Source organism: Plectrocnemia conspersa, unplaced genomic scaffold (assembly GCF_051122295.1).
Source record: "Plectrocnemia conspersa isolate PC_06_02 unplaced genomic scaffold, ASM5112229v1 ptg000011l, whole genome shotgun sequence".
NCBI lineage: Eukaryota > Metazoa > Arthropoda > Insecta > Trichoptera > Polycentropodidae > Plectrocnemia > Plectrocnemia conspersa.
In genome coordinates this window covers 28,113,004-28,138,489 of record NW_028277175.1, presented here as the reverse complement: position 1 = coordinate 28,138,489, position 25,486 = coordinate 28,113,004, and the positions used below count along the sequence as shown (strand labels likewise).

Sequence of the window (25,486 nt, the reverse complement as noted above, 5' to 3'; positions counted from 1 at the left end):
ATAATACAATCTATAAAAACATTTTATTTTTATATTTCAGCTGGTGATGTTGTTTATTCTTTCCTTTTTCCTGTTTTGTCGGTCTGAAAATTAAGATCGAATATCTAAATTTACGGCTATTAATTCACATTCGTTGAATATTTCCTCCCATCTCTAATATTTTTATAGATTCAAAAGCAATAAAGTCAACAATAATTTGCATATAAATTTTAAGATAAATGGAGCTGCGTCAAAAATATACAATCTTACCCTTTGAATAATAATGTATATTGTGAAAGTACTTCCTAGAAAGTGGGTGCTTTTGAAGGCAAAATTGGTCAAAATTCGGTTTAGATATGCTTCATTCGATTCTTACTTATTTTAAGTCGTAATATTGTAATAAAGTCTTTATATGCATGCTAGACAACCAAGCGTTTCTACTGCGACTGCGACGGCATGATTTTATTGCTTTTGACGTGACCAGAAAAATGAAATATTATGAATCATAATGAAATCAAAATATTAATAAAACAACCATTGACTGATTAACTTTTGCTACCTGGAAAAAGCTAAAAGTCCCTGCATTAGTGTTAAATTTTAAAATCTTTTACACTAAATTACATGAAAAGTAGAAAATTCTTTTAATTTTTATTTAGTTTTTTTTAGAAGCACATTATAATAATTGCATTTTTGCCTCCGTGACCAAGTGTCATATATTTTATAATGCTAGTTTGAGACAGCTTTGGCCAATAAATAACGAGTACGGCCAGGGGAATTATGTACGGAGATGTGAATTTGTATAATAATATTCTTAGGACAATCCGCAAAAATAAAAATGTAGCGAGAATCACCTTTGTGCATTAAGAAATAAATTATAGTATTAAGTCTTTTTATTCTTTTCTGTTTATATTATGTATTATATGTATGTTTAGTTCAAATTTGTTTAGTGTTTTAGCGCCCGCCCTCCAGGACAGTAGTAGTGGAAACCAGGAACAGTAAGGTGGTGGACGAGCTCTCCGAAAACAATACAACTGTATGTTATTCTGATTACTGATTAATGACCTTTATTTATTTCATTCGCTCCATATTTATACTAAATATTTAATACGATTCACATGTATTAATGATAATTACTTATTAATGGGCCACAAGCAAGTTGTTGCTATGCCAATTTATTTTTATTAAAAATAATATGTAGTTCACTTGTTTGTTTCAACTGTGTAAAAATTAGCTGTATTAGCTAAATAAATAATAATAATTTAGTTTGTAATAGTCTCCACTCAGTGATCTTGACTTTATCTCCTCCTCGTTCCTAAAATAATTTCCTTTCTATGTCCGTTGTCTGTAGGAGCAATAAAGACAGAGAGTCACATAAGATTTCATTCAACTCAAATTACTTAGAAACTTCTTTATGATTTTTTCTTGAAAATATAAGTTTTGGAGCAAATTTCATCCCCAAAATGTCAGTCAATATTTAATATGAAAGTAAATTATCAAGTTGTGATTATATTTTTCACGTTTTCATGAGTTTTCATATGTTTTAAAAGATACTGGATACAATTATAGCTCTTTCCACATTTTTCACATTCAAATGTACGAACATCGTTATGAATTCGAATATGTCGTGAAAGAATATCTTTAGTTTTAAATGCTTTCCCACATATTTCACATTCAAAGTGACAAACATCGCTATGAGTTTTCATATGAGTTGAAAGATAATTTTTACAATTGAATACTTTTCCACATTTTCCACATTCAAAGTTATAAACATCACTATGAATTTTAAAATGCATTGAAAGAATGTGATTATCTATAAATATTTTTCCACATATTTCACATTTAAAGTTACGAACATTGCTATGACTTTTTATATGAGTTGAAAGAATGTATTTAGATTTAAATGCTTTTCCACATTTTTCACATTCGAAACCTCGGAAATCGCTATGAGTTCGCATATGAGCTGAAAGATATCTTTTACAATTAAACGCTTTTCCACATTTTTCACATTCAAAGTCGCTAACATAGAAATGAGTTTTTATGTGTTGTAAAAGCAAGTTTTTATGTTTGAATACTTTTCCACAAGTTTCACACTCTAAATCAAGAACATCGCCATGAATTTGCATATGAGTTAAAAGACTGAATTTAAATTTGAATACTTTTCCACATTTTTCACATTCAAAGTCACAATCGTCACTATGAGTGTATTTTATATGTTGTAAAAGAGTTTTTCTAAGTTTGAATATTTTCCCACATATTTTACACTCCAAATCATTAACATACTTATGAGTTTTTATATGTTCTAAAAGGGTTTTATTAAGAATGAATATTTTTCCACATTTATTGCACTCCAAATCATGAAAATTGGTATGGATTCGCATATGAGTTGAAAGATTGCATTTAAATTTAAATAATTTTCCACATTTTTTGCATTCAAAGTCACGAGCATTGCTATGAGTTTGCATATGAGTTAAAAGATAGCATTTAAATTTGAATGCTTTTCCACATATGCCACATTCATTCTTGTAATTTTTGCCATTCATGTGTTGAACTCCGGTACATTTTTTTTTGTTTGCGATCTAAAATTTAAATTTAATTCTTTGATAAATGTAAATATTGAAACATAGAAATCATAATCTATTCCATTATTACTTCAGTGGCATTGTATCTTTCTTCAGATAAAAAATCCCCACCGATAGTATTCGCCTCAAGTATATCTTTAACATCGTGCGTTTCTGAAATCAAGTAAGAATTTAAATATATATAAATGTAACAGAATGCTATATTAAATCTGACCTATTTCTAACGTGTCATCAACGTCGTCTCTCTGTGTATCTACGCTGCTGTCGTATTCGCACTTTACATTTGAGAACTTAAAAAAATATTATTTAAATTACATGCGTTAAGAAGTGTAACATATTACAATTCATTACTTGGACTTTACATTGAGTCACAACAACAGAAGCAAATGTTCCTTCGCCCATTTCCATGTCTGTTTCTGCAAAGATGATTTTTTTACTCACATGGTTATATCTAATTGAATAATTATATTTTTATGATAGGGGTCATCCATATATGAATCTCTAAGATTGTCTAATGATATATGAAGATCAGGGGAAGGGAGTCAAAGAATACCCAAAATCATGTGACGTCAATAGACGACGTCATTTATGGACGACGCTATAAGTGAATTGATGTAAGCCGCCAGCAAAACTATATATTGTTTTACCGGTTTTGATAAACGCCATTGTAGCTGTCAAGTTGACAGTAGATGTTTGGTCCAAATACAATGAATTATCAAGCATGATAAATACAAAAACGCATCTGATGCGTTTTTGTATTTATCATGCCCTAGCTCTTGGTTGCCCTAGCTCTCTCGCTCTGTCACAGGTACTTGTGATTTTTATTTTTCGTGAATTCTTTCTATATGTCTTCATACTGTGCGCACGTTTTCGCAAGTCTCTTTGTAATTTGAGAGCACATTTTATATTTGGATATATTTTTAACACAATGTTTATCAATTTTCTGGCCAGGTGGAAAATATCATCTAAATAATGTTTCGATTTCACTTTTATGATTCGATTTAGATGTTAAAATATGCCTAAATAATTCATCTTCGGTTATTACTTCATCAGTAAACAATTCTTAGATATCATTAATTAAGTCTTCAAACTCTTCTCCCAATAATTTTGAAAAAATAATAATTTAAAAAAATTCTCTAGAGCGCGGGTTATTAGCGCACAGGATATTACCGCATTTAAAAAATAGTTTTGATGAAAAAAATATTTAAACAACAAATTTATTTATATAAAAACTACATACTTTATTCATAATTAAACTGTAAATACTTAAAATTAATGTTTTAATAATGTTAAATTAAATTTATATCATTTGAGTTAATCAACTGTATCCTCAGATTGTCAAATAATTCTCAGTTGCAGTAAGAAAGATAATTTTATCAACTATTAGCTTTAGTTGAAACAGAAAAGACTAACTATTGTGCCCCTCAGACAGTCAGGTCTGAACCTCAAAGAGAGATTCTCGAGACAATGAGGTAAAAACGACGCAGTAATGATTTTTTACTAAGACCTCTATAATCAAAATCATACAATAAAATGAAATCCGTATGAAATCTGTATTTTGGGCCAAACGTTAGATACGCTCAGTTGCTTGTAGCCCGCTCGGTTTTATTGCCATTCTTGTCAAGAAGTTTGACGGATAAATTGATGGACGTCATCCGCACAAACAGGGTATGCTGCGAAAGTATGCGCATACAGCCTGAGATGCGGCTCCTTTACGAAACCATACAGCTCTAACTCGATCAGACGCTAGTGAAGAGTACTCAGCTGCCGATGGTAAAATACGATAGATTACCTAATTAAATATGCTTGCGCAGTAGATAGTGACTGTCAATAGCATTTACGTTTACCCCATCAAATATTATTAGGAAATAATACATTTGAACGGTATTGTCACTATGAGAAAGTAACTGCTGTAATCGGAGCTTTACTAAATTTGAAATAAACCATCAAAAGTAGAAGTGTAGAAGTATGCAAAATAAAAGAAACACAATCTTATTGAAAATGAACGATGCAGCTGAAATCAACATATAAGTTTACATATTGTAATTAAAAAATGGACATAGAAATACATGTGTGCAAATGTAGTTTTAAAAGTTGACTGGAACGGTATCTGAAGAAATCTGTGATCTATTTCGTCTGAAGGTGATTTTCCGTCGTATCCAGAAGAGTGTTTAGTCAAACATAAACGCCGCTGATAGTTACTATATGCTGTGCAAGCATATATTATTTGGAAATCTAGCATATTTCAACATCTGCAGCTGGGCACTCTGCGCTAGCATATAATCCAATTAGAGCTGTTTGGTTTCGGGTAGGGGACGTATTTCAGCCAATTTGTGCATACATCCTCGTCATATCATGTTTATGTGGATGACTTCCGTCGTTGTGTCCGACAGTTATCTTGGCAAGGTATCTTAGCTTAGCCAGAGTGGGTTGCAAGCATCTCAACGTAGCTAACGTTTGGCCCTGAATGGCTATAAACAAATCTGATTAGATTCGTGTTTCAGTGATATCTTATGATATTATTACGATTACTCACCCAAATACCAAATACGCCAATCGCCATTTTCAGACAATAGCTGGATGTCACTTATTGATCGCTTGTTTTGGCTCGCAATTTACGAATGGCCATGAATTTGATTTTATTACAAATGTATATTACCATTATTCTTATTACTACATATTAAAAATTCTAAAACGAATCTTATAACTTATTGTATTATTAACAACAGTTTATTTATAACCTTGAAAAGTAGTTAAATAGTATTATCTTTAACATGTAATTTATTTAAATTTAAACTCTAATACATATTGATGAACTAAAATTTGTTAGAATGCTTTGCAGTTAAAATTTATAAAAAGTATAACTTTGTTTCATGTTTTCAAAATTAATGTTTGCATTGAAATTTTCCATAAATAATGTCACAGATTTAGAGGGGGTTGTCCCTTTGAATAATAATGTTTATAGTGAAAGTACTCCCTAGAAAGTGGGTCCTTTTGAAGGCAATGTTCCGCTCTTTTTATTTATTGTATTTATAAAAAAGGGCTAAGAGTACTTATACTTGAAATTCATAGTTCAGATACATTGTCCCCTCTCGGCAGGCCAGGTCGTAATAAAAACAATCGTGCAATTATGTAGAAATAAAATAAAAAGAACCAAAATAATAGTATCTGTTTTATTTATTTTATTATAAATTTAATGCATATATAAATCTTCTTACTTCTTATAACAATATTTCATCGTTTAATTAATTTAGATATGCCATTTTTATAAAAATCTGGGAATTCACAGCTAAAGAATGAATTTAGAAAAGATTTCATATCACCGGGGTCTCGAAAGGTTTTTTTAGCGATGTTATTTTGCAACGATCGTCCTGGGTGTTTAATCACTTCCCAATTTAGTTTTTCTTCTATTAGTTCCTTCAATTAATCTAGCTTTTTATAATTTCTTTCTGCTGTGACAGTTCAATCGACTTTTTAAAGTTTATAATAATTCTTCAGATATCCCAACAGACACATTTTTATTGTCAATATAAAATTGTTAATAAAAACAACTGTTAAAACTGTTATAAAATTGTATAAAAACGACTCCCGAATTTGACGAGATTTTAGCGCAACACGTGCACTTTCTTTTGGCGTTTGTCTTGGTCACCTCATGTGGAACCCACATGTCAGATTTGTTTACTTTACCGATCCTTTTGAGAGCTCTCGTCACTCTACTTCGTGACGATTCCATCTGCACAGATATCTGAGTATTAAAATCTCCGTAACGAATTTTTTTAAACCACCGAAAACGAGTGCGAATGGTCACTGCATCTTCACCATACGTCTCACAAATTTTTTGAGTGTTTGTATTAGTGTACCTTTTTTCTGATACACTTGGGTGAGATTATATTTAAATATAATCAAAAACTCTGGAAGTTGGCTTTTAGATTTAAAAAGATGGAATAAGCCACAAGCTTTTTCCATATTTTTCCCATTCAAATGCTTGGATTTGAATCATAAAAAAATGCCTATGGTTTTAGATTTTTTTTCAACGTGTTTTACATTCAACATCGTTATGAATTTTCATATGTTTTGAAAGTACGTATTTATGTTTAAATGATTTTCCACATTTTTCACATCCAAAATTACGAACATTGTTATGACTTTTCATATGTTTTGAAAGTACATATTTATTTTTAAATGTTTTTCCACATTTTTCACATCCAAAGTTACGAACATCGTTATGACTTTTCATATGTTTCGAAAGCATATGTTTATCTATGAATGTTTTTCCACATTTTTCACATTTAAAGTCACGAACATTACTATGAGTTTTCATATGAGTTGAAAGAATGTATTTATATTTGAATGCTTTTCCACATTGTTCACATCTAAAGTTACGAACATCGCTATGACTTTTCATATGTTTTGAAAGAACATATTTATTTATGAATGTTTTTCCACATTGTTTACATTTAAAGTCACGAACGTTGCTATGAGTTGTTATATGAGTTGAAAGAATATATTTATGCTTAAATGCTTTCCCGCATATCTCACATTTAAAGTCGCAAACATCGTTATGAGTAAGCATATGTTTTGTAAGATATTTTTTACAATTGAATGCTTTTCCACAATTTTTACATTCAAAATCTCGAATATCGGAATGAGTTCTTATATGTTGTGAAAGAGTGTTTTTATGTTTGAAAGCTTTTCCGCATTGTTCACACTCTAAATCGTGGACATTGCTATGAGTTTGAATATGTCGGGAAAGGGAGATTTTATGTTTGAACGCTTTTCCACATATTTCACAATCAAAGTCGCGAATATCGCTATGAGTACGCATATGAGTTAAAAGATTGCATTTAAATTTGAATCCTTTTCCACATATTTCACATTCAAAGTCGCGAACATCGCTATGAATTTGCATATGCTCTGAAAGTCTTGTTTTAATTCTAAATGCTTTACCACATATTCCACATTCAAAGTCAAGATCACCGGAATGAGTAAGCATATGTTGTGTAAGATACTTTTTAGAAGTAAATGCTTTACCACATTTACCACATTCATTTTCGCGAAAATCATCCTTGTTAAGTTTTTCTTTTTCTGGTTTCTAAAATATAAATTTAATTCGTTAGATAATTTATAAATATTGAAATCCTAATCTATTTGATTATTACTTTGGTGGCGTTGTAACTTTGTTGAGATAAAACGTCCATGGCAAAAGTATTCACTTTGAGAACATCTTTAATGTCGTGAGTTTCTGAAATCAAATAACAATATATTATATATTCAAATGTAACACAATTCTGCATAAACTCTAACCTATTTCGAACATGTCGTCAACGTCGTCTTTATGTGTATCTTCGCTGCTATCGTATTCGCATTTTACATTTGAGAACTAAAAAAATATTTTTTAAGACAACATGTGATAAGAAGCGTAACATATTACAATTCATTACCTCGACTTTACATTGAGTCACGTCAACGGAAGCATATGTTCCTTCACCCATTTCAATGTCAATTTCTGCAAAGATGAAATTTAATACTTACATGAGAATATCTAATTAAGTAAAGCGACCAGATTTTGAAAATAACAAAGGACACTAAAAATTAAAACGTCATCTCGGAATTTTTTGTTCCATACAAATAAATTGCTGCGAAAGAAATAAAATAGGTAATCATGGAGAAGGGCAACAATTTTGAGGATGTCTGGTCACCTTTAATTAAGTAATTAACTAGCAATTTGTCATTGATAAAAATACAAGAGATTTCGTTTCTAACTAATTTATTTATTTATTTAGATAAAATGAAGACCATCATAATTTTATTTAATACAAAAAATAAATAAAAAAATCATAAAATATCAAAATTAAATGATACAAAATGGATCAGCTCCTCGTAGCTAACATTAAACAGGTCAATGTGTAATGGCAATATTAAAGAGCCGGATGGCCACAGCCATAGGCGAGTCGGCAAGTGAGGACGTTAGGACGTCCAACAGCCATCAAAAGAGGATGCGATCGTGATTCTCAAAGACGTTCTGGAACCCAAAACTGGAATTCGCTGAAGTGCGCAACTGCCAGTACTTAGGTCCTACAAGTCCAACCCTATGGGCGGGCACCCAGCTTTTGACAGCCGGTAATACTACATATTTTATTGGAGTTTCATTAGTATTTCTCCCGAGCGTCCTCGAGAATAGTTGGGTTGTCGACCACACCCTTCAGTAATTTGAAGAAATGCTAAGCGACATACAACTTTCTGCAAGAACTCAGCGAATCGTATCCCAGCGCTCATAAAAGAAAGGCGCTGAGATATAAGAACGGATAAGAACCAAATGCTTTTTTGTAAAAGTATCTTAAAACCTTTTTTGAATTTTTTCCACTTAAAGGGAATATTTGGTTATTCAGGGACTCTAAATTATAGATCCCGATTCAAGAATACTACGAACTAAGGTGTCATAGAGAACGCGAATAACTGACAGATAGTTAAAGTGAAAGGCGTTCCTCATAACAAAGCCGAGTATCTCGGAAGATTTATCACAGACGTCGTGTATGTATAGAGAGAACCTCCACTTGCTCTCAAAAGTGATTCCGAGATCTTTAGTGGAAGCTTCTCTAGTTCTGTTCCCACCGAGATTGTAGGAATAAACTGATGGCGGACGGGACCGAGAAAATGACAAAGTATGGCACTTTCCGACACTAAAGAGTCTAAATCACTATGTAGAGAGAACTAGTCGGCAACAGATGGAATGCATTTATACAATTTTAAATCATCTGCGTCAAGAAGAAAAGTTGAATTTGTAACTGCCGTATTTATGTCATTAACAAATAGCATAAAAAGCAGAGGGCCATTTTGGACCATTGAGGAACCCCCGAAGGGGTGAAATATTCTTTCGACAATCGCCAAAGGTTACAAATTGTCTACGATCGCTCAAATAACTCGAGAATAACCGAGTTATCATTCGAGCAACCGAGGTTCGAAAATTTTTTAAATAATAACCCATGACAAACCTTAGGAGCTGACAACACTGCAACTGGTCTATAGTTCTTTATACACAATTTGTCGCCTTTTTTATGACTTTTGTGCTAAAAATATGTTGTAGAAAAGTTTCAAAATCAAATCAGACCCAGAAGCTGTCTTCAATTTATTAAAGTTTTCTTTGATGGTCAGTACAGAAGCACTGAGCAGAAGGTGAAAAATTTTCATCGAAAGCAGAACGAAAATATTGCGAACCTTCAATTTTTTTACCTTTTTGAACCTTTTTAAATATTACTTATTAAACTAATGTCGATATTGGCGCCAATGTTTGTAGATAAATTAAAATCTAATGATATTTTTAAAATAGGAGTCATCCATATATGACTCACGCTAAGTCAAAGAATAACCAAAATTTTATGAAGTTATGTATGGAAATAAAATGAAAATAAATGAATTTAATGGATAAGTTATATGAGTCGTCAAGCAAAAAATGAAATTGTTTTACCGGTTTTAATAAACGCCATTGTAGCGCTGTCAAATTCACAGTAGACGTTTGGTCCAAATACGATTTATTATCGAGCATGAGAGATAAAAAAACGCTTCAGATTTTTGTTGACAATGATACTTAAAAATAAATAATTTAAAGCACTAATTTACAAATATGACTATTGTTTTTTAGTGGTTACATGGTCAATTGACCATCAGCTTTCGTAGTTAAAATATTTATGAAAATTATCATGTGAAATCGTTAATTTAGTTAGAATTAGACAATCGTTATAACAAATTCAAGTCCATTGTTTATAACTAATCATCAGTTCTGAGACTTCGAAAAACATGTTGAAATGTTCTGTATATGTTATATTTGATATGTATGTTTTGATTATATTTTTTTAGTGTATAAACAATCAGCTAAATAAATTAATAAAATAATAAATAACTTCACTGAAACAAAAAAAAAATGTTTTGAGTAATTTTTTATATTTATATTAATTATGACCATCGTGACCTGACAGGTTAACCTGATGAGTCACGATGGCCAAAAGTATAAAATATATTACAATTTTAAAATACATAGTAATATATGCATATAACAGACACAAATTACCTCAATAGGTGTGCAGTGTCACACACGATTTGAACCATATGTACACGAGAAAATATCAATATTTCTATGCACAGTATTGAGCAGACGAACGGCCTTTACCAGAGAAGAATTGGCAAGTGCTCCAGTTCTTGACTTTACAGTCAAGAACAGTGGACGCGACCGAGAACTATAACCATCTTCCGGAGCCCACATTTGGAGCTGCGCGAGCACCGACCTTCGTAAAAGAAGACCTGTCTAGTTATATCCGTCGAGATGGTAGGAATATTTTGGCGGCATCAACGACCTTGAAATTGTGTGACATTTCTTTACACTGAAAGATAATCGGTTGTATTAAGCCCACTTCCATAAAGAATTGAGATCCTCCTGTAGGTCGAGGGAATTCGAAATCGACTGCACTTTCTTGAAAATGTTCATAATACAAAAATTGAATGATGCATTGCTGTTTCTATGTCATTAAGGAACAGCAATGGACCCAAGTCGGATCCTTGAGGTACTCCAGTAGATGTCTTATATCGTTCTGAAAAATAGTTTTATACTTGACGAACTCATATCTGCTGGTCAAGTAATTTGAGAATAGGTTTATAAGACCTTAATTTTTTCACAAGTAAAGCATAATTAACTTTTTTGAATGCCTTTTCAAAATCTGTATATATGACGTTCACATTGTCAAGCAAAGCAAAACAATACAAATACTGCTGCCATTTGCATTATCATATTCATGCGAAATGGGATTTTCTGCATTAGTTGCACAGACATCTAAACATCGTTTGCTAGTAAAAAAAGAGCTACGAGTAGCAAATTACTCAATGACACATCCATAGCATTAAAACAATTTAAAAATTTATATAAATGTACATCTATAGTAAAACCTTGTTAATATTCTGTCAATAATTTTTTATATGTTTTGTATTAATACATTTTTACCATTTAAAAACAGATGCTAAAATTAGATTATTCTAAAAATAGAATACTAACATACAGTTTGGAAACAACTGGTGTATAGTATTATAATTTATAAAAACTAACTAAATGATATGTACTTATTATAAAATAATTAGAGTGAAATCTAAATCATTAAATATTTAATAAGAACAGCATTAAACATATATTTGATTATAAAAAATGAGTACACGTTCCACAAAAAATGCCCTTAATAACAACAAAAAAACATCACCATATTTCAATAAATACTTTTTATTTTATAATAAATTATAAATACATTAAATAAATTAATAAATAATAAATTACGCCGGCACGTCAATGATCTCGATTTCCTTCTTCCCGTCTTCTTCAGTGATTATGACATATTTATTATCCTTGACAGGAACGACGTCAGGAACGGGATTTTCCCCAAGATCGGACTTTCCCTGGGGCTTCAGGACCTCAGATTTGAATTCGATCGGATATAGCTTCGAGAGGCTCGACTTGGCATGGCTGATGTCCACTCGATATGGCGTCTTGGGCTCCACGAACGGTTCTTCGACCTTTAAGTCTAGGTCATCGACGAGCACATCGGGTTCAATGTTCTGCCTGCGCCTTATGAAGTTCTTCAAATCCTTCCTGGACTCGACCGTCTTGGACAGAGCGTTTACCAGGAGAGAGCCAGCGTTGTCTATCTTCGGCACCAGCGCTATGACCACGAAGTTCTTCAGATCTGCCCTCACGTTCACCTCTCCATCTTGTCGTTGATCGTATGTAATGATAGGAGCTCCCAGAACGGAGAGGAATAAGAACGGAAGCAAGCAAATGATCTTCATCTTGACGGTGCTTCAAAGATGCTTCTCGTCTCGAGTCAGTGAAGAGACTGCGCTTGATCAACCGGTTCTGTATTATTTGGATGCTCATGTACCTGATATAACTGTTACACCTGAAGAGTTCGCGATCAGGCCTTCTAAACACATATTTTTATTTTAAACTAGTTTGCACTGTTATAGAAATTAAGCGCTTATCGGGACTGGCGTGAAAGTTAATAGATGTATAATGCGGGTAATGTTACATGCTAAAACTGGATGATAAATACTGAGTAGCGCTTTTAAATGTAGCCCATGTGATAAGTGACTTTACAGTTAAATTATGTATGTATTTAGTGATAAATTGAGTGATTCTTCATTTTCATAATATATTTATATTGACACAATATCATTGACATAAATTGAACTTTTACTTGTTATTACAGAATCATAATATTTTCAAAAGATAATAATAATATTATAGTAATATTAAATAAATCACCTCAACATTTACTCTGCCACCATTTCAATGCATTTCCGTTGAAATGTCATAAAAATATAATCCCATCCTCTTTCACATTTATAATTGGCACGGTGGTAGTTCAATAAAAAAACAACGTTTAAATTGTTTTTATTATGTTTTTCACTAATTATTAGTATTTTTTTGTATACCAGTTGTACTATTATTCTAATAAAAAAATCATACCTTTATAAAAAAACATCTTGAATTGAGTCATTGGAAGTAATTAATTTCAGTTTTTTAATAAATGTATGTCTAATTTAAATTTAATATTATAAAATATTAAACAGTCATTAAAAATAATCAGCAATGATGAAATAAATACATACATTTAATAATTATTAAATCAATAGAATTTCACGTCGTAGTCTAAAAAAAATGTATTAGATAAAACTTCGTGGTATCACATTTGAACTATGTCAATGACGCACCATTCGAGGAACGCCGTTTTTATCGTCTGGAAAAGATATTATTTTATTATTAAATTAATATAATAATAAAAAATTAATTATACAATTCATGAAGAAACAGCTCAATGAAACTACGACCCAAGAGGACAATTATAATGAACTAGAATAAGTTTAACAATATATAGAAAAAACTCCATATATTATAATAGAAGTCATTTAAGGCCCATTTCATTTATTTATCACATATTATTTCAAATATATTTTCATTTTAAATCAAAGCCTCTTATCCATCCCTCATTCTAAATTTCGTTTGTCAGTTATATTTAATTTAAAAATATACTTTTTTAATAACGGATATAATAAGCTTGAAATAAATTTAAATATACAAAGAAATATAAATTTAAATAAGCGTGAAATAGGTTTAATTATTCAAAGAAATAATAGCATAAGGAAGTTAATTTAAGGCATTTTAAAAAACAGATACAATAAGCTTAAAAAAATATTATATTATATTAAAATTAATTTCCCCTCATTTCGTTTATATAACACATAAACATTAACACCAATATTACAAAAAGTAATAATATAAAATTCTTAGGTCTGCTTTTAGATAAAAGTTTAAATTTTTATAATCATATTGATTATATAATAAAAAAAATATTACCAATGTCAAAAATTTAACTATATAGAAATTCATTCCACTATTCCACTATTTTTTAAACGGCTGCTTTGAAAATAATTATAAAAAAGTTTATTTATCATTAACATTTATTATATTGTATATGATCATTTTAATATTTGCTACCTTTTTTTATGTCTCTCTGTATATATTGTATATTTTCACTTCAATATGTTCGTGTATGCATTATAACGGTACTTTGACCGATTGGAGTTTCCGAGAATTGATTGGCATATTCATTCAAGAAGAGCGAAAATTATTATCTGCAAGTGTGTAGGTATATACGTTTCAAGTTACTGCGGTAATAAAATCAACCGTCCGCTCTTTCTGGACCAATCTGCAACAACTGTAAACTCGATCTCGTTTCAATAAAATATTTATTTTATTTTTTTGGTATGATTTAATATTAAAATATAAATTATGATATAATATTTATTTATAAGGTATGATTTAATATTAGTTTATAATTTGGCAAACTCCTTCTTCATCGCGGTAGCCGTCAGGTCCGCATTGTTCTTGGGCACCGATGAGCTGTAGTCCACTGTCTTTTATTTTAGGTGAAATAGCATCCGGTATTTCGTTATCGGTCACATTGTCAGAGTCATCTTTTAAACGGTTTAATTTTATAATCTTCCCTTGCCTGTTTGCGTCTTCTTTCAGAAGCTGCGAATTCTTCAGTCCTAGTTGAGATAAATCGTACAGATCGAAGGGAAACTCCAACGGGGAAGTTTCTTCGAGAGGCTCTTTGTCTTTGCTGCTATCTGCGAGCTCCGGCAGAAGAACGAGTCCCACGATATTATTGAGGTCAGTCCTCACGTTCACCTTTCCATCTTGACGCTGATCGTGTAAGGTAGCGGGTGCTCCCAAAGCGGACACGACGAAACATAGAAGTAGATAGAATAACATATTGGCAGTTGGCGATGCTTCTGGTTCGGAGACTCGACTGCGACTGATCAGCTCCAATCAATGAAGATTTGAAAAGCGCTTGTGGTGTATAATATATATATATGTAAACATCAATGTACTGGTGTGCACAAAACAGTTATTTATTATTTTTCATAATGCTATCAAGTAAATGCGCGTTGACCCTTATGTTATTAATACATATGCTGACCTTTTCGCTAAACTTGCAATTGAGAAATTTATTGAGAATCACTGTCGCAATCCAGAATACAACTTTTGTACTGTCACACGAGATAACGAATTATGAAGGTCGATTTGTTGATATAATAGTTACAGTAAAGTCGCATTATATAGAATATGATTGATACAGATTCCAATTCACACAAAATAAGTCACTGGAAACTTCGAATTGGTTCTCATATGCATTTCTTAAATGGAAATATCTTTCAATGACGCAATCTAAGTTAAAATTAAAATATAGGCTTTCTTAAGCGTGTAAGAATTGTTACTATAAAGTCCGATGGTACAACATGTGTGCCATACATACCCCGGACCATACTTTATGCTTGCGTTAGTGTCTGATGACACAACACCTGTATTATTTATTATTTTTATCTTGACCTTTCGGATCAGGGCATGTATTTTTTTTGTTTTTTTATTATTTAATACGATGTGCAACAATTGAGAGACGTCAAGTCTTCGTGGGTGCATTCATAGGCTGCAGGCGTCTTCGAAGTGGGTTCGTTCTGGACTCCGGACGTCTCTTTCTAGCATCGTAGTAATAGTTGGCGCCTCGCTGCCGCTCGCGCCAACTATTACTATAGAACCAAACAACCTAACCTTTTTTAATGATATTGTATTGATTTGTTCTCATTTCGATATATCTTTTAATTGTCCAGCATCATCCAATCTATGACCAACTGATCCCGCGATCACAGCGGGCTATGAAGCGACGCCTGTGAGTATTTGTGGAACTGATTTAGGCACCGGCGTGAAACGTCATCGTGACGTCACTGTGGCGCTCTAACGCATGTATATTGGGAATTCGCAAAAGGTAAGCGGTGGTTGTGCCGCCATTTTCTTGTCTGTGGTCTAAGCTTGGTAATGTTACTAGATTTTGAAAATATCAAAGGACACTAAAAATAAAAAGGTCATCTCTGATTATTTTGTTAGGAGAAATTTAAATTTTAAATTTTTGTTGTTTTAAATGCTTTTTCGATTTTTTTTATTTTAAGACAAATTGCTAAGAAACTTAAAAAAATGTCTTTTTGGATTTTTTTATACATAAGACGACTGTTCACCAATAAGTTTAAGGTCTCTTGAAGTTCGGACACCTTAATCACAGGGAGAAAGAGAAGAGCGGGCAGGTGGAGGCATTTGCCCCCCCCTTAAATTTGGCCAGATGCGTGTCATTTGATGAAATACTATGAAAAATGCATGTCATTTAATGGAATACTATGAATTTTATTGAAATTGAAATATTAAAAAATAAGCACCCAATGACCAACTTTTGACCCCCCACCTATAAAAATCTGATATGATGTACCTGATTCTAAGGCAGAAATTTTGAAAAATTCCTCAAAGAAAATCTAAAAAAAAAAACAGTCCCGAATCTATTCCGAAAATATTTTTAAAAATATGTCATTTCAGTAAAATTATATCGGAATACATTTTCACCGGTAAATATATATTTTACTAGTGAAAATATAATCTTTAATTATAATTTTTATAAATTACTAAGATAATTTTTACTAGTGACAGTAAAAAAATGTCACCTCCGACATTTTCGTTCGCTGGAAGTTAACGCAACGGCCGGGAGCAATGTGTGAAACCCGGACAATCCCGGTAAAACCGGGACGTATGAAAAACCTAGCTAGAAAAAATTTACAAATATACCTGATAATAAGTGAACTTTTGAATAATACTGGAATATACAAAAATAGGTTCAGAGATGCAAAACACATACAAACTTGTAAAAATATTGCAATATCACTTCTCTTGAGTTGCTCTTAAAGAAATATTCAACTTACATATGTATGTTATATTTAGGTAATGTTTGCAAAACTCAAGCAAAAATACTTCTTGCTAACGACGGTTGTAGAAAAGGACTTTTATTAAAATAATCTGAAAATGTAGAATAAACGTCCATATATAAAGCAAATGTAGATTAGGAAAAACCGTTTACGTACATTTATAATATGAATATTTAAAATAAAATAAAAATATTGCCAAATTAAATAATATTTTGTTTTATTGTATTATTTCTGTGTACATATATGTACAAATAAAAGCGAGATTTATGTCACCCACTTTTTAATTTACAATGAGGTTTTTACAAAGTATTTCTTTAGTATCCGCCGTCAATGATCTTACATGAGCAAAAGAACCTTGTCTACGTTTTACAGAGATACATTCAAGTGCGTCATGCAGGTTTTACTATTTAGGTTGTTTTATACAACCGGAATATCGTAGCCCGTAAGGCGTTAAACTGATAACCTAGAGGCTACGGATTCAGATTCCCGCAATAGACTCGATTTTTTTATTTATAAAAATGCGCTATTATTATAAATCGGCCCAGCTGCAAAGCGACATTTATTGATTGTAACCTGTTTTGTGGTTTATAATTAATAAAATAGATATCACTGATTTAAAACTGTTGCGGAGAGGCTGAGAGAGTACGCCGTCTGGGTCGCGTCGCTTGGCTCTCCATCTGTCATCTGTTCGCCCCCGCTGCTATTTTGATAATATAAATTTAATTCGCTGTTTTACTGGTATTTGAACTTGTTGAATGAAAGTCTTACATTTTTGTAGGAAAAGTTCTCTCGACCCTCAAGAGGATCAGGACGTATTATTTACGCGCCACTGGTGTAAGCGATTATAACATTATATTAATATTTCTCAAGTTTTACTACGTCCTTTTAAGTGCAATAATATACAGTATGCAAGCGATTATCCAATTATATCATATCCTGACAATTGAAATTGAACATAATGTAATTGCTTTATGTCACTTCTAAATATAAATTATACGTATAGATGCAGGAGTTTTTTTTCCTGATTTTTTAATTTTAAAATAAATCATTTATGTTCTGCGTCGAAAACAAAAAGTGTAAACACTGATACGAACAAACTTAGTAGATTGTCAAAAAAATGCAATTTTATGAAAAAATAGAAAGAAGAAATGAGTCAATAAATAATATTGTATTATTGTAATAGTTTTAAAAAATATTTCCCCACAAAATTGGCACAAATAAATTATATGCATTATTTAATTTATAAATAAATTAAAGTGTATCATATTTATTAAAATAGTTCTGTTTGGCTAGGTTAAGCTGGGTTATAAGTACTCTCATTTATAAATTTAGTATGCATTATGAGATTGAATTTTAAATAAAAATAAAAATAAGATGAGTTCCATAATAGAAAAGAAATTTAAACAGCAACTACAAAAGATCTCGGCTCACTTATTGTGTCTGTAATATGTATCTTTGCTTCATTTGAATGTTAGTTGTCTGAAGATATTCTTATTTTCTATATAAATACTTTATCTAAAAAAATATTACAAAAAAATTCATATTTTTATTACTTTTGATGTGAATATTTTACTTCTGAGAAGGAATAATTGTTTTATGCGCTCTCCTATTGGTCAACTTTTTTGGCTGTTTTCCAGATAGTGGGGAAGTACACTAATGATAAGCACACATTATATATTTTAGATATGTATTGAAAGTAATTAAAAGGAATGTTTTAATCTAACAAGCCCGGGAGATTTTTTATTCAATATTTATTATTATTATTAATCACTGATTTGTAAATTTTATGAATCACATATGTAAAAAAGCAGGTATCAAGTCATATTTATTTTTACAAAATGTTTATAATAAAACAGCATGTCTAAAAATACTAAGCTTAGTTTATTTAATGGTTACAATAAACACATTGATTATATAATAATAAAAAAATTATTGTCATAATTTCGAATCATAATTTTAATACAAAATATGTAGTTTTACGAACCAAATATTCATAAAATCATTTAGGAATGTCTAATTTGATAAAAATACAGAATGAAATTCTATGAAAATATTAATCACTAAGATATATACATTAATAACTAATAAAAAAAATAGTACTTACATCTGATAAATAACTAAATCTATTTTTAAAATATGCTTAGAGCAATTATATATAATATACTAAATGTATTTTTTAATAATTAATAATAAAAATATTAAAACTAAGTATTGATTAATATCTAATGACGTTATAAAAAAATCAGATCACTCATTTTAGGATAATTTTATTTATAACCCTGTCATGTTCTCAATCAAATTTAACAAAACAAGGGTTGCTAACAACTATATATTTACAAACTAGCATATTAATTTTAGCATTTTTAATAATATGAAAAAAATCAGTAGAATCAACTGAGAATGATCTCATTTTAGTCGTATCAAAAATGTATTATTTTGTGTGGAATATATTTAAACATTACAAGGGTTGAAAAATGTATTTACAAATTCACATCGCTTCATAAAATATTTACATTTAGTTAAATTGATATTTATAAATGGAAACTTTTTAGTCAAGTCTTTTTCTACTTTCCTTGAATTAACATTGACTCTGTTGACGATAAATTCTTCAGCGCCCGGTACAATTGAAAAATACTTAAGAACTTTGGTTTTTTCTATGAATCTAACCATCGATTCAAAATCAAAAAAGAATGGATTAGTTATCATTTTTTTATTTATATTTGGATACATAACGTCCAAATATAGTAACGCTCGACAATCTGCAATTGGCTTCAAAAATATATTTATATCATCCGTATGAAGTTCTAATCTGTAATAAAAAAAATAATGTTTGCATTATAATATTAATATAAGTATTTAAATACAAATTTTTGATTGAAAAACAGCTTACACTATTGTTTTGATTCTTTTGCACAATACAAGATTTTTGGATAACCAACGAGACATTGGTAAATTTTCTTCATAAGAGATATATATTAATGTTTCCAAAAATACACAACTCTCGAATGCCTTTGAACAAGCAGTATTTATCAGATAATTGTTTATTAAAATAATAAAAAAAATATACTTACATTTTTTAAACCCTCGTAATTAAAGTACGGTAAATTGAACAATGAAAGGCTTTTCAGATTTTGAAACAACTTCAGCGAGTCAAAAAAACCTGTGTTTATTTTTGCTGCGTGTCCATTTTTATTACAAATGTCTATGACTTCTATTTTTTTGAAATTTTCAGCTATTTCTTTCATTACGCAATCTTCATTCTGTATTCTCGACAGTCTTGGTTTTTTAAAGCAAATTTTGTCAGACGTAGAAGTGCTTGCTTCATCATCTGCTGTTAAAGTAATATATAAAAATTAATATACATTTTAAATTAACTAACAATTCTAAATAAAGTTATATATTCACTGGCGTTTTAATGAAATCATATTCAAATACATTTTCACCAGTAGATATATTGTATATTTCGACTAGTGAAAATATAATTTAATTGATAGGTGCTAGTGAAATTATACGCTGCACTAAGTTGTCATTGAAACTCAATTTTTTATAATTTTTATAATTTCAATAACAGTCGATAGCATTATTTGGGAGGGAGGCAGGTGGGGGAATTCCCCTCCCCCTTGAATTTGGCCATTTAATAAAATTTTATGAATCTTAATGATACCGAAATATTAAAAAAAAACTACTAACTAGCCAATTCCCCCCCCCCCCTGTAAATATCTAAAATGACTGCCCTGATTCTAAACCAAAAATTCTCGGGTTTTCCTTAAAAGACAATCTAAAAAATAGGTTCAAATCTATCTCAAAAATATTTTTTAAAATATGTCATTTCAGTGAAATCACACCGGAATACATTTACACTGGTAGATATATATTTTTATCTGGTAGGTGCTAGTAAAATTATATGATATCAACTTTTCAATACGTAGTAATATATACATTTACATGAGATGTATAAAAATTACAGTGGATGTGTATTTATCAGTGAAGTTATATTTTCACTAGTGAAGTCCAAATGCATTTTCACCAGTAGATATATATTTCTACTAGCAAAAATATAAATTAACTGACATGCGCTAGTAAAATTATATGCTGCACTGAAATGTTTATGAAACTCAATTTGAAAGTTGCGAAACGTTCATTTGTTGTTCAAATCCAAAACCTAATATAATGACTTCTAAAATTAATTATAGTTTTAGAATTTTCAAGTCCCAAATACAAATTGAGCAAATTCATCTTTCAGTGAAAAATAAGTGGTATATGAGAGTATTGGTTAGTGTATTCAAACCGAATTTTGGTCAATAAGATTATCATTTCTCAGAAGTCAAAAGTTCACGTCAAAAGCAATAAAATCATGCCAGCGACGGCACGGTTTTATTACTTTGTTTGCGTTCTCCTATTGGTCAAAATTTGGTTTATATAATATATGCTTCATTCTATTGTCACTTACTGTAAGCTATAATAATTCGGACCATTGAATATTATATATTAATGAAATAAAAAATATATATGTTTGAAAATGACACTTTAATTTATTGCATAGGTGATAATGTTTAAAAAATTATAAATATATAACTAAAATATTGAATTTAGTATAATAAAAAGATGGTTAAAAAAATAATGTTTGATACTTATTTTGACAAATATCATACACTCGTAAATTATTAAATAAACATACATATAATTGAATTATAATCATTAGAAATAGTTGAAAGAATAATAATAACATAACAATAGAATTATAATAATATAATAAGTGTAAATAATATTTCTTTTTAAACGTGTGCTTCGAATTTATTTGTGGCGAACCCAGAAGGTTGACGACACCCCTGAATTCAAGGATTAGGAAGAATACTATTGGGTGAGTATCCATACTGCTCACTCAAATAATTATTGATACGTAGTTTTAATAATATGACAGTTTGAAAATTGCGTTTTCAGTGCATTTTTTCGATCGCGTGGAAAGGTGCCGGCTAAAGGAAGCGACATATTTGAAGAAAAAAAACGAGTTTTGTGACCTTAGACATCTTAAGAACGTCGAAACAAAGGTCTGTGCAAAATTTCAGCGTTCTATCTTTCATTCCGAGGTTAAATCCTTATTTGATTGTAATAATAGTATATTCTTCTAACAGATGTCGTTACTATAATTCTTTCTATACAAAACTAAATAATTAAAAAAATAATTAGTGGTTCGAGTCTTTGATAAAAAAATTCTTTTCGAATATTCTTATATATTATCCTAAATAGGTTTACATAAATGTCACATCATAACGATGCCAACAGATTTTAGGATAGTCACACATGAGGTGTTCGTATTCTGAAGTATCACATATGATATTTTGCAAAGCTGACATAGATTTTTTCCCTTTTGGGTAGATTGAATATTTACCACCGAAAAGTTCTCATTGGTATTGTATTTGGCGGGTGCCCACATCAATTTGTATTGTACTTGGTGAGTGCCCACACCACAAATATGCCAGTTTCACGTGTGTTTTTTTCGCTTGAAAGTGCGGGGCATTAAATATTAATATGAACGCTAACCGAGCGTTTCCACGTCAAATCAACGGCACAATTTGACGTGGATTCTAAACAATGACGCCCCTTTGAAAAGTGCATATCATTTAACAAAGACGCCCCTCAGAAAAATGCATGTCATTTAACAAAGACGCCCCTCAGAAAAATGCATGTCATTTAATAAATAATATGAATTGTAATAAAATTGAAATATTAAAAAAAACGATAGCTGACTAGCCTTCCGCCTGGAAAAATCTGAAATTACGTCCCTGACAACTGTAGGGCTACACATCATAATTTTATCAGTCCTTAATTAATTACATATCAACTACCGATATTAAAAAAATAGTTTCTAGGCAATGTATTGAATATTATCTTTAAATGAATATATGCTTATTTAGAATTTTAATTTATACTTACGTGTAAATGATAAACAGCAATCTTGCAAAGTAATATATTTGTACATATCAGCATTTGATCGTTTTTCCAAAACAGTATTATCCTTTATAGGGCACTTTTCAGGGCTATGTACATAGATCAAGTTTTTTGCAGTGTCTCTTGCTACTTGATTTATAATTTCCTAAAAAATAATAAAAAAATGTTCCTTGTATTATTAACCCTTTCACCGCGGATGGCTTCTATAGAAGTCATCAATAAAATCGCCAGTACTCATTGGGCACCTAAAGATGCCATAAACATTTGAGCCTAATAATATAGTTATTTAGTATAATTTACGGCTGTAACCATAATAATATGGCATAAATAGGTGCCCCCCACATATAAACAAATTTTGAAATGGCGCGCAAAAATATCAGTCGCGGTGAAAGAGTTAATAGCATCTCATAAATATGGCAATAATGTACCTTGTATCTCTCATATACTCCTTCCTGGTGAATTTTATTACATAGATAAAAACCTTTTATATTGTACCGTGTCCGCGAGTCCACTGTTACTGAGTCAATTCTATTTTCCCGAGGAATGCCATCAAATTCTAAAACGTTAATTTGTGTTAAACACCGTATTGTTAAACAATTTACTCTGCTTTTAGTTACCTTTCTCAAGCTGCGGTGATAGATGAAAACCATCATAAAACTCTAATACATAATGGTAGAAAGCTCTAATATTTCTCGATAGAAATACGTCCATTTGTAACATAGAAGTCGCTTGATATAACGACTTGAATGAAATTATTTGATTTTCACTTAAATTAATACTGCCATACTCCCAATAAATATTGTGATCAAGAGTATCTATAAACTATAAAAAATACAGTTAGTATATGCTTCAATGACAATGATACTGAAAAATAAATCACTAATTTACAGATAGGTCTCTATTGTTATTTAGTGGTTAAAATATAATGAAAATCATGATGTAAAGTTAATTTAAAATATTATTGGGTATTTGTCAATTAGGTTATCGACAAGACAAATTAAACTGTTATGTGTGAGAGAAGTCACTTTTTTGCTTAAAAAGCTACATACAATGTGGATAATTTAAAATCTGTAGCAAATTATTTGTTTAAAATACTACCTCCAAGTGTTCTATTGCCCTTAACGACTTCACTTCTGGGACATCTACTGGTAGATGTAAAATATTCAAGAATATTCTCATAGTTTTTAATCCCCGACGAATAGTTGGAAAATCTAAATCGTTACCAGTGACATCAACAGAAATAATCTAAAAAAATTGAACAGTTATTACACTATAATAATCACTTCAGATATAACAAATATGCGCTCGCTTGATTACTTACTGATTTATTTCTATTGATGACGGGACTTAAACCTTTTATATTAATTCCAGTCTCTATGAGAGTCAAATGCTTTAGGGTTCCAATATGTAATATAATTTCCTTAAATTTCTTAGCTTCGAGTATTTTTACGTAACTTATATTTAAAGATACAATATGTATATTGTTGTTGGTCAAATAATACGCCATATCGTCAAACGTAAAATTGTCGTTAAAGCTATTTCTGAAGTTGACAACTCTAAAAGAACACGATAATTGTATCATGTAGTTTACTCATGCGATATTTTCCTATGTAAAACTATAGCTCACCTTATTGAAGAATTGTATTTGAATAGATCTTCATAACGAACACAGGTCCTCGAAAGTTGTACCACAGATTCAATGTCTAAATAATGCTTAAGAACCATCATGATTTCGTTCGGCAAATCGTAGAATGTTGACATTTTTAACGTTAAAGTTTAGCGAAACCTACAATATAATGCCAAAGGTATCTGTCAAAGCCGCTAAAGTCCTAAGACAATAAATATTGGCCATACTACAAACAAACATAAAAAAATATATGAAAAAACGCAAAAAACGAGGAAAAAATGTCAATTTACATACCTAATCCTATTTAAAAAATATTAAGAAAAAATTACATTTTTTGACTTAACTTCAGTTTCTGAACATTAAAAGAAACATAAATTAAAGGATATCTTAGATTTTTATTATTATTCAAACATTTGATGTATTTCATTTATTAAAAAAAATAAAACGTGGGTTATATTTTTTTAATAAATCTTCCGTTTTAACCTGACAGGCAAATTTGTACCAATACCAACTGAATAAGTAAGACATGAATACCTACAAGTAAATATTTACCACCAGACTAAAAGTCTAAGAATAGGCTCCAACACATGTAAATAAATAATGTAAATATATATATTACTACATATTGAAAAGTTGAAATCATATAATTTTACTAGCAGCTGCTAAATAAATTAAATTTTTACTAGTTAAAATATATATCTACTAATGAAAATGTAATCCGATATGATTTCATTTTATTTTTTTAAATATTTATATTTCATTATGATTCATAGTATTTAATTAAATTCAAGAGGAGGGAAAATGTCCCCACCTGATCCCCGCCCTCAAATGACGTTCCTGCTTTTGTTTATTAATTACGGCTTTCAAACGTATCATTAATCCGTATTATGAGGTTTACCGCTAATATTTGGACATACGCATACCACCTGTTTGGAGTCACTGTAGTTATTGATATGATGCATGAGAACTGAGATCAAAACATGTGACTATGTACCGTCGTTTTTTGCTGGTA

General features: G+C 30.5%; 5 protein-coding genes and 1 long non-coding RNA gene across 9 annotated transcripts; all 6 read right to left on the bottom strand.

Moving 5' to 3' along the window:
• Nucleotides 1-1,015: 1,015 nt before the first annotated feature.
• Nucleotides 1,016-3,305, bottom strand: LOC148230167 (uncharacterized). Of its 4 annotated transcripts, none has more exons than XM_088196705.1 (5): nt 3,206-3,299; nt 2,910-2,974; nt 2,784-2,848; nt 2,629-2,711; nt 1,016-2,555 (listed from the first exon to the last, which is right to left on the bottom strand). In XM_088196705.1, the coding sequence occupies exons 1-4, from the start codon at nt 3,279-3,281 to the stop codon at nt 2,696-2,698; spliced, it is 222 nt and encodes a 73-aa protein (XP_088052831.1). In that variant the 5' UTR covers nt 3,282-3,299; the 3' UTR covers nt 1,016-2,555; nt 2,629-2,695. The 4 variants fall into 4 exon arrangements, 3 of the variants coding, with proteins under 3 accessions (XP_088052831.1, XP_088052829.1, XP_088052830.1); XM_088196703.1 differs by having other exon boundaries at nt 2,773-2,848; nt 3,206-3,283; XM_088196704.1 differs by having other exon boundaries at nt 2,773-2,848; nt 3,112-3,230.
• A 469-nt stretch (nt 3,306-3,774) lies between these two features.
• Nucleotides 3,775-5,181, bottom strand: LOC148230166 (uncharacterized). Its single transcript, XR_015811280.1, has 2 exons — nt 5,095-5,181; nt 3,775-5,029 (listed from the first exon to the last, which is right to left on the bottom strand). It is a non-coding gene; the product is annotated as an uncharacterized LOC148230166 (long non-coding RNA).
• Nucleotides 5,182-5,723: 542 nt separating this feature from the next.
• On the bottom strand, nt 5,724-10,095 carry LOC148230165 (uncharacterized). The gene is made up of 5 exons (XM_088196707.1): nt 10,024-10,095; nt 8,000-8,064; nt 7,863-7,938; nt 7,718-7,800; nt 5,724-7,650 (listed from the first exon to the last, which is right to left on the bottom strand). The coding sequence occupies exons 1-5, from the start codon at nt 10,040-10,042 to the stop codon at nt 6,589-6,591; spliced, it is 1,305 nt and encodes a 434-aa protein (XP_088052833.1). The 5' UTR covers nt 10,043-10,095; the 3' UTR covers nt 5,724-6,588.
• A 1,706-nt stretch (nt 10,096-11,801) lies between these two features.
• On the bottom strand, nt 11,802-12,467 carry LOC148230164 (uncharacterized). Its single transcript, XM_088196713.1, has one exon. The coding sequence runs from the start codon at nt 12,378-12,380 to the stop codon at nt 11,868-11,870; it is 513 nt and encodes a 170-aa protein (XP_088052839.1). The 5' UTR covers nt 12,381-12,467; the 3' UTR covers nt 11,802-11,867.
• A 1,871-nt stretch (nt 12,468-14,338) lies between these two features.
• On the bottom strand, nt 14,339-16,461 carry LOC148230163 (uncharacterized). Its single transcript, XM_088196715.1, has one exon. It carries the CDS (start codon nt 14,866-14,868, stop codon nt 14,419-14,421), a length of 450 nt encoding a protein of 149 aa, XP_088052841.1. The 5' UTR covers nt 14,869-16,461; the 3' UTR covers nt 14,339-14,418.
• A 2,871-nt stretch (nt 16,462-19,332) lies between these two features.
• On the bottom strand, nt 19,333-24,686 carry LOC148230162 (uncharacterized). Its single transcript, XM_088196699.1, has 9 exons — nt 24,475-24,686; nt 24,169-24,403; nt 23,946-24,092; nt 23,465-23,669; nt 23,276-23,403; nt 22,833-22,992; nt 19,970-20,229; nt 19,789-19,907; nt 19,333-19,707 (listed from the first exon to the last, which is right to left on the bottom strand). The coding sequence occupies exons 1-9, from the start codon at nt 24,606-24,608 to the stop codon at nt 19,350-19,352; spliced, it is 1,746 nt and encodes a 581-aa protein (XP_088052825.1). The 5' UTR covers nt 24,609-24,686; the 3' UTR covers nt 19,333-19,349.
• Between the last annotated feature and the right edge of the window lie 800 nt (nt 24,687-25,486).

Excerpts from the sequence above, each read along its gene's own strand:
- LOC148230162 (XM_088196699.1), bottom strand. The coding sequence starts at position 24,608 with ATGTCAACATTCTACGATTTGCCGAACGAAATCATGATGGTTCTTAAG. Across the intron at positions 22,993-23,275 it reads GAGTATATGAGAGATACAAG|GAAATTATAAATCAAGTAGC; the intron begins GTACATTATTGC and ends ATTATTTTTTAG. Across the intron at positions 19,908-19,969 it reads ATTACGAGGGTTTAAAAAAT|GCATTCGAGAGTTGTGTATT; the intron begins GTAAGTATATTT and ends GCTTGTTCAAAG.
- LOC148230165 (XM_088196707.1), bottom strand. Across the intron at positions 7,939-7,999 it reads TGACTCAATGTAAAGTCGAG|TTCTCAAATGTAAAATGCGA; the intron begins GTAATGAATTGT and ends ATATTTTTTTAG. Across the intron at positions 7,651-7,717 it reads AAAGTTACAACGCCACCAAA|AAACCAGAAAAAGAAAAACT; the intron begins GTAATAATCAAA and ends TTTATATTTTAG.
- LOC148230163 (XM_088196715.1), bottom strand. The coding sequence starts at position 14,868 with ATGTTATTCTATCTACTTCTATGTTTCGTCGTGTCCGCTTTGGGAGCA.
- LOC148230164 (XM_088196713.1), bottom strand. The coding sequence starts at position 12,380 with ATGAAGATCATTTGCTTGCTTCCGTTCTTATTCCTCTCCGTTCTGGGA.
- LOC148230167 (XM_088196703.1), bottom strand. The coding sequence starts at position 3,281 with ATGCTTGATAATTCATTGTATTTGGACCAAACATCTACTGTCAACTTG. Across the intron at positions 2,975-3,205 it reads AATGGCGTTTATCAAAACCG|AAACAGACATGGAAATGGGC; the intron begins GTAAAACAATAT and ends TCATCTTTGCAG. Across the intron at positions 2,556-2,628 it reads AAAGATACAATGCCACTGAA|ATCGCAAACAAAAAAAAATG; the intron begins GTAATAATGGAA and ends TTTAAATTTTAG.